General features: G+C 38.5%; 2 protein-coding genes across 6 annotated transcripts in view; one reads left to right on the top strand and one right to left on the bottom strand.

Annotated features, from left to right (window-relative positions):
• Positions 1 to 1,628, bottom strand: part of LOC124787864 (epimerase family protein SDR39U1) — a 47,873-nt gene extending 46,245 nt beyond the window's left edge. Inside the window, exons 1-2 of one of the 4 annotated variants that reach the window (XM_047254827.1) lie at positions 1,486 to 1,628; positions 23 to 129 (exon numbers count right to left, since the gene is read on the bottom strand). In XM_047254827.1, the coding sequence (XP_047110783.1) occupies positions 23 to 129; positions 1,486 to 1,507 (129 nt within the window). In that variant the 5' untranslated portion in view covers positions 1,508 to 1,628. Of the gene's footprint in view, positions 1 to 22; positions 130 to 631; positions 665 to 1,083; positions 1,103 to 1,136; positions 1,268 to 1,485 lie in introns of those variants that run through there. The other 3 variants (XM_047254830.1, XM_047254829.1, XM_047254828.1) reach the window with 3 other exon arrangements.
• On the top strand, positions 701 to 9,050 carry LOC124787866 (mediator of RNA polymerase II transcription subunit 10). 2 transcript variants are annotated; one of them, XM_047254831.1, is made up of 5 exons: positions 701 to 839; positions 972 to 1,049; positions 1,804 to 1,937; positions 2,074 to 2,157; positions 8,730 to 9,050. In XM_047254831.1, exons 3-5 carry the CDS (start codon positions 1,816 to 1,818, stop codon positions 8,929 to 8,931), a joined length of 408 nt encoding a protein of 135 aa, XP_047110787.1. In that variant the 5' UTR covers positions 701 to 839; positions 972 to 1,049; positions 1,804 to 1,815; the 3' UTR covers positions 8,932 to 9,050. The 2 variants fall into 2 exon arrangements, with proteins under 2 accessions (XP_047110787.1, XP_047110790.1); XM_047254834.1 differs by lacking the exon at positions 701 to 839 and having other exon boundaries at positions 966 to 1,049.
• The last annotated feature ends 5,287 nt before the right edge of the window (positions 9,051 to 14,337 follow it).

The following is a 14,337-nucleotide window of genomic DNA, read 5'->3' as shown; positions in this document are numbered from 1 at the left end:
TTAAATTATACTGCCTACATACCCATGACATTCGCTGTGGGCCTGGCATTCGTGATATTATAGTAACAGAGTAACCTTTAGCTCGAAGCAAGGACGTTAGTGCTGAGCCAACAAATCCTGATCCTCCACCTGAGAAACATAAATTAGAAATGTGAGAAAGGGGAACATGCAAATGACATCTCTCTTACACTACTCTCAGAAGTAACAATAAGCTCTTACATTAATTTTGTTAAATGTTATGTACAGATTTATATTTAGAAAAGTCATTAGTATATAAAATGAAAATGTATGAAAAAAGTGCCATGTTGTCTTTATCACATTTTAATTAGGTGGGAAGATAATACTGAATACGGAACATGCATACACGTAAAAATAAAACATGGTGACAGTAGGCAAACTGTCACAGTTGTCCCTGTGCAATGAAAGATAGAGCATACTTCAATAAAACATATTATAAGTGCTGCCTGCACAAAAAACATACTACTTTAGGGGAGTAAATTATTCACAATTTCAGGTTCAAGAAATGTATTTAGTGATGTCGATAGGCCTATAACTTCAATTCATTGCCTGCAGAAATAAAAATATAAAACAATATGTTTATTTAAGAACGAGTTGAAAAAGATGCTTATACCTAATAATTGGCATAGCACCAAAGAATGTATAAATTATTAGCACTGACAGGCCTGCCACTTTGTTCACGAATGAGTGCGATATGTTGACTATGGTTGGGCCTCAAGAACATTTCTGCACCTACTTTGTTACAGTGCAGTCATGTAGCCAGATAGTGGCTCTGAGGATGAACACTAATGATCGTATGAGTAAAGTTAAATGTGTTAAGTGTAAGTCAAGTAGTGCGAGTATTTATATTTAGCTTTGAATATGATTCAGGGTGTGATGAGATGTGTGGCAGAAGTATAACATATGATTATCATTGTTATTGTACTTAATTAGACACACAGATTTGTTTCTAGGCGATGTTGTCTACATCCTTTGTATTGTTTACGGCATTTCTCCGGAAGTGATATTAAATTCTGGACAACGATAAAAGGGTGAGTACACGTTATCATCATCAAGTAATGACACTGTGCGCGATAAATTGTTTTAATAGAAGTTGGACGAAGGACGCTCGTTCTTACAGTACTATAAACAAATCGTACGATCAGTTTTCCGTTATTCACACGAAAGGCAGATTATGTTAGCGGAGAAAAGGCTTGTGTTCATTCCATTGCAATGGTGACTCCGAAAACTAGTAGCATTAACAGCGCGACTTTGCATTTTCATCTCAAACTTTCTAAATATATGACAGGGACATAGCCGCTGGCACAATTCCATAGCTATCTTCCTTCCGTTACGTGACCACGAATAAGCACTTTTTTACAGTAATACGAAAAAAATAGAGTCTATAGATCTGTCTGTGGGAAAGGGATGATATTATCTTTTTATTTTGCGAATTATTCAGATTTTTTAGTGCCATGGTCATCGTACCTATCACAACGTTTCTCGACATCTCCGTATATTTCGCTTGCACAGGTCAAATAACATAAGAACACTAAACACAAAGTTTCAGGATACAGATATGCTTATTAACCCCACTGGGCAAGTACGCTAGCCATTTCTTTCTCCTGTTTTTTTTTTATGAATTTCCTTCTCCACTTTGATCTTTTCTTATTATGATTTTTATTTACATTATTTCTTTCTAATTTCTTATTCCACTTCCAACACTGTGTATTCTTATATTTTGGAATCCAAAGACATAAAGAAACTTATCTTACTTGAGTATTTTATCTTTGTGTTTTGATGTAGACTTAAACAATCATGGCGGCGTCACTGGAAAACTTGGAGACGCAGCTGGAAATGTTTATCGAAAATGTTAGGCAGATACGGATTATTGTTGGTGATTTTCAACCTCAAGGACAAAACGTGTTGAACCAAAAAATGTAGGTGGTGTAAAAGTTCGTGAAAATATATATATGGTGCATTGTGATAAGTAAAACTTCATTGTATAGTTTTCTTGTAGGTATAGTTTTCGCTTTATATCTCACTGTTTATTACGTTTTCACTGTCATCTTACAGTCAGACACTTGTGCACGGCTTGCAAGAAATTGACAAACTGAAGGGACAGGTGCAAGATGTCCATGTTCCTCTGGAAGTGTTTGAGTAAGTAATGCTTCATTTTAACCTAAATGCAACAGTAGGCTTGTATTGAACTGACTTATAGTACTCTATATACAGACTTAGTGTCCTCTATAAATCAGCAAAACATCACCTCATTGTATTCAGATTTCCCATGTGTTGACATACATCCATACACGCAGTTTATGGACATTGGTGAAACTTGGAATGTAATTGACGAGTGCAACTGAGTTACAAATTTTATGGCAATCGCTTAACATTACTATTGCCTGCATGCAGTGGAAGAGCCACAGTTCTCTGTAAACATATTTTAGTCCATAATTTTACATTTCTGTACATCAAACCAAGTTGCCAATGTTTGCACCACTCTGAAATCTTACCAAGATCTGACTGGATATATGTGAAACTCTTTTCATATAATGCTTTGTTATAAATGGCTGCACCATCTGCAAGAAATCTGAGGTTACTATTTATATTATCTGTCATGTTATTAGTAGGCAGTTCATGAACATACATGACTGTATGTATGTATAATCAGTGAGGGTTCCATCATACTTTACTCGAGCATGCTGCTACACCTGTCGGTGACTCTTCATCCAAGACAATGTACTTCATACCAAGAAATCCTCAATCCTGTTGTTGATTTCATTTGGTGTCTCTTATGATCGTATTTTATCTAGGAAAGCTTTTTCTATTACCAACTCAGTTCTCTTTTGAAGTCAAGTAGATTGTCTTGATCCATGACTTTCAGGGTTCCATGTGAGAAAAGTGGTAAATACATGTCTTCCATCTCCATTAGCCTGTTCTTTCAGTATACATTTAAATGTACTAAAAAAGGAGAAAAAAAATACCACTGTTGTCAATTTCAGGATTTCTGCACTTAGTTTTGTATCAAGCCTATTGTTTTATAGTAGTGCACCAATGTCTGGAGCTTGTTGATAACAAGGATTTCAATAGTCTCACCGGGCAGGGGGCATTTCTTTGAGTTTTACTCTAGTATCCAAGGATCTCCTATAGCGATATCTGGACTGGGTGGATACTCACCTTACATAGTCATACCTCGGGAGCAGCTTCTGCTGTGTAGTGCACCTTTGACACATTTAGGGGATCCATACAGTTCTCTGCTCTATGACATAAGTGTAAGAAGTTATAACGTAGCTTTTTCACTCAAAAATCATTGGCCCCAACCAGTTCTGGGTACAATGCTGCAGATTGTGAACTTCATTGAAAAATTCTGTGAGCGATGGTGGTCTTCTTAATTTTCTCTGCCATTGTCCCAAGTATGACTTTGGAGGCCAGACAGTGACATGGCTGCTGGAAGAGCCTCTTCGACATGTGGAGTAAGGCTCTTGTGCCCATGTATGCCTACCTCCTCCCCCCCCCCCCCCCACACACACACACACAAAGGGGGGGGGGAGAGAGATATCAGTGTGCTCCTTTTTATCCCTTGTTACCAGTAATTCGCAGAATGTTGAAACTGCTTATGATTAACAGATCAGTACTCTTTTGGAGTTAGTTCCAATTGGCATTGATTTCCCAACAGTTTAGTTAGTTACATGTTCCATATATCATTTGAATGATTTTATTATTGATTTGAAGTGGAACAAGGATATTATTATTTAGAACACTAATGAAAATATTTCAGTCCTTGTCAGGCAACTGCACTTGAGAACTATAGACTGTTTCTTTACGCTTTTGGGTTACCTTTAAAACTTGCTTTTCAACCTGTTGGACATTTTGTGTTATTGGGAAAACGATTAAAAACTTTTGGTGCTGCCTATTGAACACCTTTCGGAGCTACCCAACAGCTTTAATAATGGGAAATAAAGGTCATTATTTCTTCTAGTGTTGTAGGTATGGACATCATTGTTCTTATGAAATTGTGATGGATTATTTGTGACATATTTTATTAGTGAATATAAATGTATAGTGATGGTACTGTTAAAATGCATAACAGCTCGAAGAGGGACCTACACAACTAAATTGTGGGTGAACAGCGCATTTAGTCTTACTGCTGGCTTTAGTGAAATCTGTACTTCCTAAGTGATGAGTTACCCAGAATGTGTGTGTGTGTGTGTGTTAAACCAAATAAATAAAGCTGTAGTATCTAAAATGTAGCCAAAATAAGAACGTATACAGGTGTGTGACATACTGATTTGTGATGATTGTATTTTCCTCAGTATCTACATGAACTCTTCAGTAAAGCTTGTGTCCTATCTCATTTTGATGGTTTTGTCAGCTCACAAACAAATTATCACTGTCTTTCCGATTCTAGATCTCGGGCTATGCACTGTCGCAACCACCTTCATTCGAATCATCTTCAGTGCTAGAAATACAATACCTCTTTTCTCACCTCTCATTAGTCACACCAAGCTATAGTCCCATTATTTACACAAAAATAACATGTTGCCAATTTACAAGCAATAAAGGTACACTGCTGTGAGAGACACAGGCCCTAATCTGGACGTCAGAGATGTTATTGTTTGGGGAATACAGAAGCCTCTGATTCCACCTGTCTGCTTTGACCCATGACATCACCATTATGGCGGAAACGACCATTCTCAACCTCTCCAATGTGGCGCCTATGATGTCACTACATAAACAAGAACAAACATGAAAATAGATATAAAATCAACACACACATTTGTCTCCAAAAATATAATCAAACTAATGGGACCAGTCCAGGAAATTGGGTTTTTTTTTAGTGGGGACAAACTAAATATAAACACATACAAACACACACAACGATCCCAAACCACACAAAATGATGACATAAAAACACCACAGAATTCCCAAGTTCCGCTACACTTGCAATATCAACAGGATTCGGTCACTTCCCTTCACCTAAATAGCTCAACCACAATTGTCCATACCACAAAATAAAAACCAACTACTCCAAAAATTATAATCACACTGCAACTATTGATACCACAAAACCAGCACCTAAAACAACAAAAATTGCAGTTGGACACTCCCCTTGACCTACATAGGTCAACAGCAACTTACGATACCAAAAAAACACACAGCTACGATGACACATTGGAGTCATACGCTTTCCTTGACTCACAATACCAAAACACACACAGCTGCAGCAACACATTGGACTCGTACACTTCCCTTGACCTACATAGGTCAACAACAGCTCACGATACCAAAACACACACAGCTACGACGACTAATTGCAATCGGTCACTTCCCATGACCTATGCAGCTCAGATACAACTGTCAATACCAAACAAATTGAAACAGAGTACTTCACCCTAAGATACATATATTAACCACAAGTTCCGATACCAAAACATCAACCACCAACACATGTGGTAAATAACACTGACCCAACAACACATAAAAACCCCACAAGTTCCGGCGCTACACACTAACCCGCAACTCGCATATTCTGCTTGCATACACCGCATTTCACTATCTCCATCACAAGCCCAAAAAGTTGCAGAAACTTAATGACAGACAACATGTTGTCCCCCTTTTCAGCTTGCAGACGTGCACTATTTAACTTGGAAGTCATATCCATACCTAACAAAAGAAGCCACAAATTGAATTAAAAGACTTACCGTGCGACGAACAGCAAACCAATAGCATCAAACGACACCACAGTAACATAAACACAATGGAAACGTAATTCTTAACTCAGTGAAGCTAATTTCCATTCTTCTATAACAGTCATGACCAATAAATGCACACTTCAAGCATTGACACCTGAATGAACCCCATACACCACCAGAGGACACCACCAACCGCAACAAGACGACATCAGCAAACACAATGCACTCATAAACTAAACTCTGCACCGTCATGACGTCACGCGATACCCTTATGTCATGGGTCAAAGCCGGCGGGTGGGATCGGATGCCTCCGTTAATAGTTAGTTTGCCTCCAAGGTTGTACTGCTATGGACTACGATGAAGGGGGAGGGAATATGTGATATATGAAGAAACAGTTGAAGGATTTAATTTCCTTTTATTTATTGGTGGTGAGTCTGATCAAATATGATGGTCCGAATGAGATGAGCTCCTCCCCCAGGGATCTACAACTCTTCTATGAATATCTTATTGAGAAACATGGATCCCTCAGTGCAGCAGCTCTGTTTCCCTTTCCGTGCTGCTAGTGTAACTTCTGCTCTCCCAGGGCTCAGCCAGTGATGCCTGGGTGTGAACGTAGGGAACCCCAGGTTCCTGAACTGTGGGTTGGTTTGTGTCACCGGTTTTCTATTGCTAAAAACTTTGTGGATGTGCTTCAGTGACAAATGAGGAGTGTTATGGTGGAAAGTTGCGTGTTTTGGAGAGTGGGGATACTAGTTAAGGCCCCGATTTCCAAGGATGTTACAAAGCTCCATAAAACGAAACTCAAGATTTGCTGTATGACGATGGATGGTTAGGCAAAAAGGTCGTATGGGGGACCTGCCACACGTCACGTGTATAATGCTTACTGAGGGAAGGAGTGATCTGCCAGACTTCATTACATAGATCCCCAGCTGTTTGTGGGAAGATATGTGAATCCTACCAAACACAAAAATCAACCAATCATTGATATGGGTGCACTTTAGAGATCACCAACACTTTGAATTTGTATTAGCAAAATCTAATCTTGTTCTTTGTAATAGTGCACAACAGTCCAGAATGTCTTTGTTGTGATAGAGAGGAAGGGTCTTTCGAGAAAGTTTCTCCTCCCACGTCAACAAAACTTCGCAAAGTATTGTTGGAACAGCAAAATCTTTCAAATGACTTCGCAGTGGAACACTCTTGTTTGGAACTGCTTCAGCGTACTAACAACCAAACTTCTTCACTTGAAGAATTTTTGTCAGTACATTTTAAAAATAGAAAAACAGAATTCAAGGGCATTGTAAGTTGCAGAGGTAACACACATGTTGCTGATTTGCAAAATGGAGAGTGAACAAGTGAGCTGCAGAAGACTACCACTTTCATCCCAACATTAAATTCATCTAACCATCAAGAGCACAAAAGGCTGGATTTATTTGACTGAAGGTCAGTCTTTATGTACACAATCCAGTGTGTTGCTATATGTGTCAAAGATACGATAATGAGACAGCAGAGTATAATGGTAAAGCGATGTGTGAAAAATCTGAAAAAGTCACCCATGAAGTGGGGTCATTGTGTTCAGTCCCACATTTCAGTGTAAATTTAACACGTAATTACACTGCTTGGAGCAGGAATTGCCTGGTGTTTTTAAAAGAAAAGACAGTTCAAGAAATTAAAGTGACCAGAAGAATTTTATGTATCCAGGCATAGAATTTAATATCTGCTGTAGAATCAGCGATAGAAAATACCTCACAGCTGACAGGGCTGTTACCAACTTTCAACTGCAAAGCGTGTACGTCTGCAGGTGAAAACAGTGGTCGTCTATAGAGTTGCTATGATACTGAGGCATTGGCACAGAGAGACATACAAAATCGTCTTATGTTATTGGTTGAGGGAAACAGGCAAAAGAGCTACACCATGCCCACTTCAGCTGTCAGAAATCTGCTATAGCAATCTCCTGGCAGACAGAGGCAATCAGGCCGAAAATATATGTTGACTAAATTTCAAGCTGTCCTGATCTAAAAACTCCTCTCCAGTTGATGGTTCCTATACCACAATGAAATTGGGATGATTTAAGGACACATTTGGTAGCAGCAAAACTTTAAACACACAGTAGGCTGTTGTGCCTATTGTACAAGACATACATTTAAAACCTTCTAACAAACCTTTATTTAAAGGCCACACCATCCTCAGGAAGGGGATAATATAGGTGGTGATTGCTTAGAGACACTAGGCAAGAGTGAACAAGTGAAAGGAAAAAGTGATGCTTACAGCAAGTTCAAAGCACATTTACTTACTATCTGCTCATGATACAAGGCATTATGTACCTGTTACCATTACCAATTATCTCCAAATATAGCTGAGCTTCTTGTCATAATATCACATTTGTTGGCTTCACCAACTCATAACCTAATTATCAGCTCTCAACTTCACACCAACTATCTGACAAAACAGGCCAATGTCACAACCTTCAGTATATATGAGGCAGATGTGTGCGTGTGCGTGTGCGTGCGTGCGGAGGTTGAAGTTACAGAGGCAGAAATAACCTATGAAGAACATAAAGTGGTTTCAATTTCATCTTCATCTACATCACTCTGCAAGCCACCTAATGTTGTGTGGCGAAGTGTACTTTTTGTACCACTAACTGAGCCCTCCAACCGTGTTCCACTCGCGAATAGTGCTTGGGAAGAATGATTGTTGGTAAGCCTTTGTATTGGCTTCAGTCTCAAAATACACCACTTCACATTTCCTATGTTACCAAAAACTCTGTGAAACTGATACATTACCAGTCTTTGCCGTAGAGGAGAAGCAATTTGGTTTATACTTTAATCTAATCACCAATCAAGAAAATATTTTAAAATGTCAACGTAATAGTTATATTTAAGATGATGTTGGATTTTGAAATAAATTTAATCTTCGTATTCCTGCTAACAACAGTTATCGAGTGTTTACTGCGTAATAATGATCTCTTGTATGATATTGCAGAATTTTGTTTTGTAGTTTTTTTCTTAAACTTTGATATATTCCATTTTTATGTTGCAGTTATATTGATCAAGGCAGAAATCCACAGCTGTATACCAAGGACTGTATAGAAAAGGCACTAGCCAAGAATGAACAAGTGAAAGGAAAAATTGATGCTTACCGCAAATTCAAAGCACATTTACTTTTAGAACTGAGTAATGCATTCCCAAATGAACTGGCTAAATATCGAGCCATTCGGGGAGATGAAAGACCTCTACCTTAGATTTGTAAAACTCGTGTGAATGTGACACCTGTGAAAGTGACAGTAAATTTATGATTGTGAGTGAAATGTTATTTGACTATTTTGTGTTGAAAAATATATGTATAATGTGTAACAGAAAAGGATCAGTTTCTTTCGAATCTTTTTTATGATGATTCTTTAATTGTACTCATGAATTCAATTTTTGACCTGGCTAGATTGTTTGGTTTATTGGTTCAAAATTGAGATGTACCATTTTATTTGGTAAGTGGTAAAGTATTATATGAGAGATCTTCCAGATAATGTCTAGTCTTATAACTGGAGTATGCACAGAAGTGTAAATTAGACAAGTGTCTGTCATTGTGAATACAGTGCCTTGTTATGTTAAAATAATTGCTTTTATTTGGAAAAAAACGTTAAATTTATTTTGTTATGTTTTGAGTGGGATAATATGAAGGGAAACAACAAATTGGTCAAGTGCTTGTTTTGAAATACAATTTAAAATATGAAGGTGAACAACAAAATGCTCATGTGCTTATTTTGAAATACAATTTATGATATTTACATCATGGAAATGTATGATTTGTGGAGGACTGCATATTCTGCCACTGCATAGAAAGTAGAATGAGATATTGGGACAGTTTTCATTGTTAAAGTAAACTGGAAAAGTGTGGCATTGAGACTTGAATTAATGCTTCGTTTCTTTTAGACAGTCAGATCTTGATTAAAAGACTGTCAGCTGTACCCCCTTCCCCCAAGTGTAAATAAGTGCAATGTAATACAGACTTATGCCATACTGATTGACTGGATGGTTGGCAGTCAACTCAAATCAGTCACAGTCTTCAGATAGCCATGAGTATCTATCCTAAGTGATTTAATATGGGAAAACCACAAGAACATACTGACCATGGAAGCAGATTGCAGACTGATGTATCATTACATTCTCTTTCAACAATATGTGAATGGTGTTCATTGGTCTGAAACATTGAAGAAGGTGATTTAATGGAAGATTTAGTTAGGTACATTTTCCATAGACCATTTACATGATATTTATGGAAATGATGTGGGACTAGTCACTATAGAGGCACTTATTGTAAGTGTGGCTACATGCTGTCTATATACTGTGTAGTAAATAGCACACTGGTGTGAATTTAATAAGAATGAGCATATTTTGGAATAGAAGATGATGCCCATAAGAAATTATTTAGCCTATAACTAAAATTTTGTTTACTCCTTGTCAGATGTGTGTGTGTGTTTTATTGGACAAATAATCAAAGACTTTGTAAGCCACTGATAGCTGTGAAGAGCCTGGATTTACCTACAAACATGTGTTGCATGCACATTTGGATGTTTTGGCTGTTTGAGGAGTAATGGCATGTTTTGAAGATTTTTTTAATACTAGTATGAATTCAGACATTTATAATGTACAGTATATCACTTTTTACAATAATTTGTTTGATAGTACCTTTTCTTGATGTTTTTCTTTTTTTGTTTGAAGTATACCACAACATGGATAATTGCAAATTTTTTCAGTCTGTAAATTTCATAATGGGCTCAAGCGTCCTAGCTGAACTCAGTAGAAATTTATCACTGATCAGTCATAACATTATGACCACTGGCCTCCTGTCGATATAAACCTGTCCAGGCAATAGAAGTGTTAACTGACGAGGAATGGTGCTAGTCAGACACACACAGAGTGCATGTAGTACCAGTGGGCATGCTGTCTGTGTGTAGAATGAGACAGCACACAATCTATCTGAGTTTGACCAAGGGTAGATTGTGATGGCATGGAGGCTCGACACAGACATTTCAGAAACTGAGGAGTGCTGTTGTCAGTGTCTTCAACGTGGGGTGAAACCAAGGAAAAACCATGTCAGACTTTGTGCGGTTGGGCAGCCACCTCTCATTACACATGCTGCATGTCATAGGCTGGGCAGGCTGGTAAAACAGGACAGGCGGCGAGCTGTGTTGGAACTAATGTCTGACTTTAATGCTGGGCAGAGTACAGGTGTGTCTGAACACACAGTGCACCGAACTCTCCTAAAGATGGACCTCCGCAGCCGACAACCCATGCATGTGCCACTGTTATCATGAAATTGGCAACAACAACTGAAACGGGCACGTGACCATCAGCACTGGACGTTGGCGCAGTGGCAGAACATTGCATGGTCTGATGAATCCCAATACCTTCTTCATCATACTGATGGGAGGGAACAGCTCCTTGACACATGTACTGCTGGATGGAGACAAGCTGGTGGTGGCTCCGTTATTCTCTGAGGAACATTCACTTGAACATCCAGGAGTCCAATGGAGGTTGTGCAAGGCACCATGAGAGCCAAGGAGCATTGTACAATGTTTGCAGACCATGTACACCACTTCACGACGATCATGTTTCTTGATGGTAGTGGCATTTTTCAACAAGATAATGTGCTATGTCACAAGGGCAGGAGTGTGATGGAAGGGTTTGAGGAATGTGGTGGCAAGTTCCATAATTCCACCATCTAGGAAACATTTTTATAGTTGTAGTTTACTGAGTTATTCAGAGCATAGTATTAAAGTTGTGTGTTTCATTCCATCTTATGTACTTGATGTTGTGATTGCTTAATGCAGGCTGTTCCAGATCATGAGCACTGTGCTGAAAAGCGGAGCACTCCCTGCTCTGCAGAGCATTGTTGCCGCTCACTGTGAACAATCAAATGGGCTGCCGGCACATGGCATGGAGTGAAAATACTGGGTGTCAGACTGTCCACAACACTAATGTGGAGGATGGTCTGCAGTGTCAGGTCCTGAAGAAAAGATTATTCCTTGGTTTTTATTCTTTTCATTGCTGGGAAAAGCTGCTCACAAGTGTCTGAAGATCCAAAGATGCACGTGATCTGTGCAGCATGTTTGTGGAGCTTGGGAAACGTTTTTTGCTATAATGAATGATACCTCTGTGAGAAATTAAGCATGTTGTAGTATCTGTCTTTAAGCAAAGTAGAATTTTTCAAACCAATAACTTCCAGTTGGAGTTATGATGGCAAATCATCAGGTGAAGCGGAGAAAGGAGAGCTGAACAATTTCATTTCTATTTGAAAATTGGCATGCTCTTGGAATCTTGTTTCAGAAGCCAAGATGAGCTGCTTTATCTTGGCTTGATAATTGCCGAAACTGGTACCTTCAAGTTATTTTAAAGAAGCCATACAATTGAGGAATGTTGAAATTCCATCACCCATCTGCCTCTCAAACAAGTGTAACTTATCCGTGAATGCTCTGATTTGGTTGTGTATCAATTAATAACTGCAGTGACAGATTTAAATTATTCAGATGCATTGTTATGTCAGCTAAGAATGCTAGTTCTGATGTCCATTTTAAGTCTTTCAGATAATGCATTTCTTCTCCCCCCCCCCCCCCCTTTTTTTTTCTCTCTACCGAGGCAGAGAGATATTTCCTCACGAATGGCTAAGAAAACATCAACAAAACTTTCCCTGGTGAAGCTAAGGAATTGTGCTTGGTTAGGTACATCCTTATACTATGTTGCCATCTCTTTCAGGAATCTTTTGAAGTGGTGGTGATTTACACTATGGCACTGCACAAAATTCACATACTGACCACAACTTTCATTAAATCACGTGGTTCCACTGTTTCACCATACAGTGCCTCCTCATGAAGGAAACAATGAACAATCAAAATATCTTTCTCAAATTCATTCTTTATTTTGCTTTAAATGAGAAGCAAAATCTTGATGACACCCAATCATTAGTGGTGTGCCATCTGCAGCTACAGAATGGAGCTTATCCGAAGGCAAATTCATGTTGTCCACTGATTTGCAAACACCTTCAAAAATATCAAGCCTCGTTGTGGCATAATAAGCAGTACGATCTCCAAGAGGTCCTCAGTTATCTGCAGCTCGACACCACGCACAAGTACTGAAAGTTGAGCGCAGTCATATATATCTGTGCTTTTTTCCAGATGCTAGCGAAAATGCAACAAAGCTCTCTGCTTTTCTCCTGGGCTGTGTGTCTTAAATATGCTGCAAATTCTAGGATTTGACAAGACACAATTTTTCTTCAAAAGGCTTCAATTGACTGCAGCTCCCTCGGACATGAATATTCTGCAACCACTACCACGCACGATTTTATGAAAGGTTCCCTCAGAAAACAGCTGGCCATTTATCTCTGTAATGTGAGCGACTTTCTAACTTGCTTCAACTGCTCCTTCAGTTCTGTTTTCTTTGCTGTCATTCACTAGAATATTATAAATGCATCACAGTACATGAACTACACTGTGTGTTTCTGTAACTTCTAGTCTAAGAATTCTTTTTAAACTTACGTCTTCTGGTACACTGTTCTTAAGCCTGGCTACTAGCTTTTTGCATGCTTCGCCTCTATTTGCTCATAATGTGTTGCCTGAAGTTGTGTATAATGACGCTGTATGTTGTACTTCTAGCAGAATTAAATACTTTATACAAGGCACTGTGTACGTCCATCCTTCTCAATAAATAGAAACGTATCCTCCAATTGAGACACAGGACTTCCACAATTGACCATAGCTCCCATTGAACACGGATTGTTGCATCAGTTGCTGCAGTGAGTGCTCTGGAGTCGTCCTTCCTGGGGCGCCGTTGGTTGTTTAATGATTCTTATGAATATTGTAACTGCTTGTTGTTTACAGTGCCTAATTATTTCTTAACCTGAGAGTACCTCAAACCTCACACACACACACACACACACACACACACACACACACAGTAATGTGTAGATACCCACGTTATGCTACTTTTTGTAACTAATTCTGCAAAGGCACAATCATTGTGTTAATATTAAAAAAATTCAGACCTGTTTGTAGGTTATTAACCAGTGGATAAGTCATATCCTGCTTAATTAACTTTGTTTTATTGATCCATTTAGTCATTTGAAAACCATATACATAATGTAATGTCATCTAGTTGCATGTGCAAAATTGTAAGTGCCTTGTACACCAGAGTAATAAATATGCTATTATCATAACACTCTCCTAAAACAGTAAAGGTACTTTGCCTTTGAAAACTGGCTATTTGTTATTGAGTACACTACTCATCTTCAACAATAAGAGCTATAGACTTTTAAGATGAGTTTTGTCATTAGATAGTTCATTTTTATTTGCTGAGCTATAATGATTCAAGAGTAGTATGCTTAAATAAAAGTTTGCTAGGAGCTGTTGCTTGTGTTAACATCTGGATGTGTTAAATGTAAGGGTAGGCTTCTGCAGCCATTGTCACTGTCAGAGTATGTGACTGCATTGTCCATATGTAAAGTTCTCTGATGTTTCGGTCACTGTTGCAAATGGGCTTCTTCAGTTTGTTTTGCTGACTGCTGAATGAGAACTTTAATTCTTCAAATTTACTGGTAAATAGATTAATACAGTCCCAGAACATCATCTGAAGGGTTACTGCGCGCATGGTGTAATCTG

The sequence above is a fragment of the Schistocerca piceifrons genome, chromosome 3 (genome assembly GCF_021461385.2).
Source record: "Schistocerca piceifrons isolate TAMUIC-IGC-003096 chromosome 3, iqSchPice1.1, whole genome shotgun sequence".
In the NCBI taxonomy this organism is placed as follows: domain Eukaryota; kingdom Metazoa; phylum Arthropoda; class Insecta; order Orthoptera; family Acrididae; genus Schistocerca; species Schistocerca piceifrons.
The sequence above is the reverse complement of the archived record's forward strand: the minus strand, read 5'-3'. Positions and strand labels throughout refer to the sequence as shown.

Coding starts and splice junctions, on each gene's coding strand:
- LOC124787866 (XM_047254831.1), top strand. CDS start 1,816: ATGGCGGCGTCACTGGAAAACTTGGAGACGCAGCTGGAAATGTTTATC. Junction 1,938..2,073: donor AACGTGTTGAACCAAAAAAT/GTAGGTGGTGTA, acceptor GTCATCTTACAG/TCAGACACTTGTGCACGGCT. Junction 2,158..8,729: donor GTTCCTCTGGAAGTGTTTGA/GTAAGTAATGCT, acceptor TTTATGTTGCAG/TTATATTGATCAAGGCAGAA.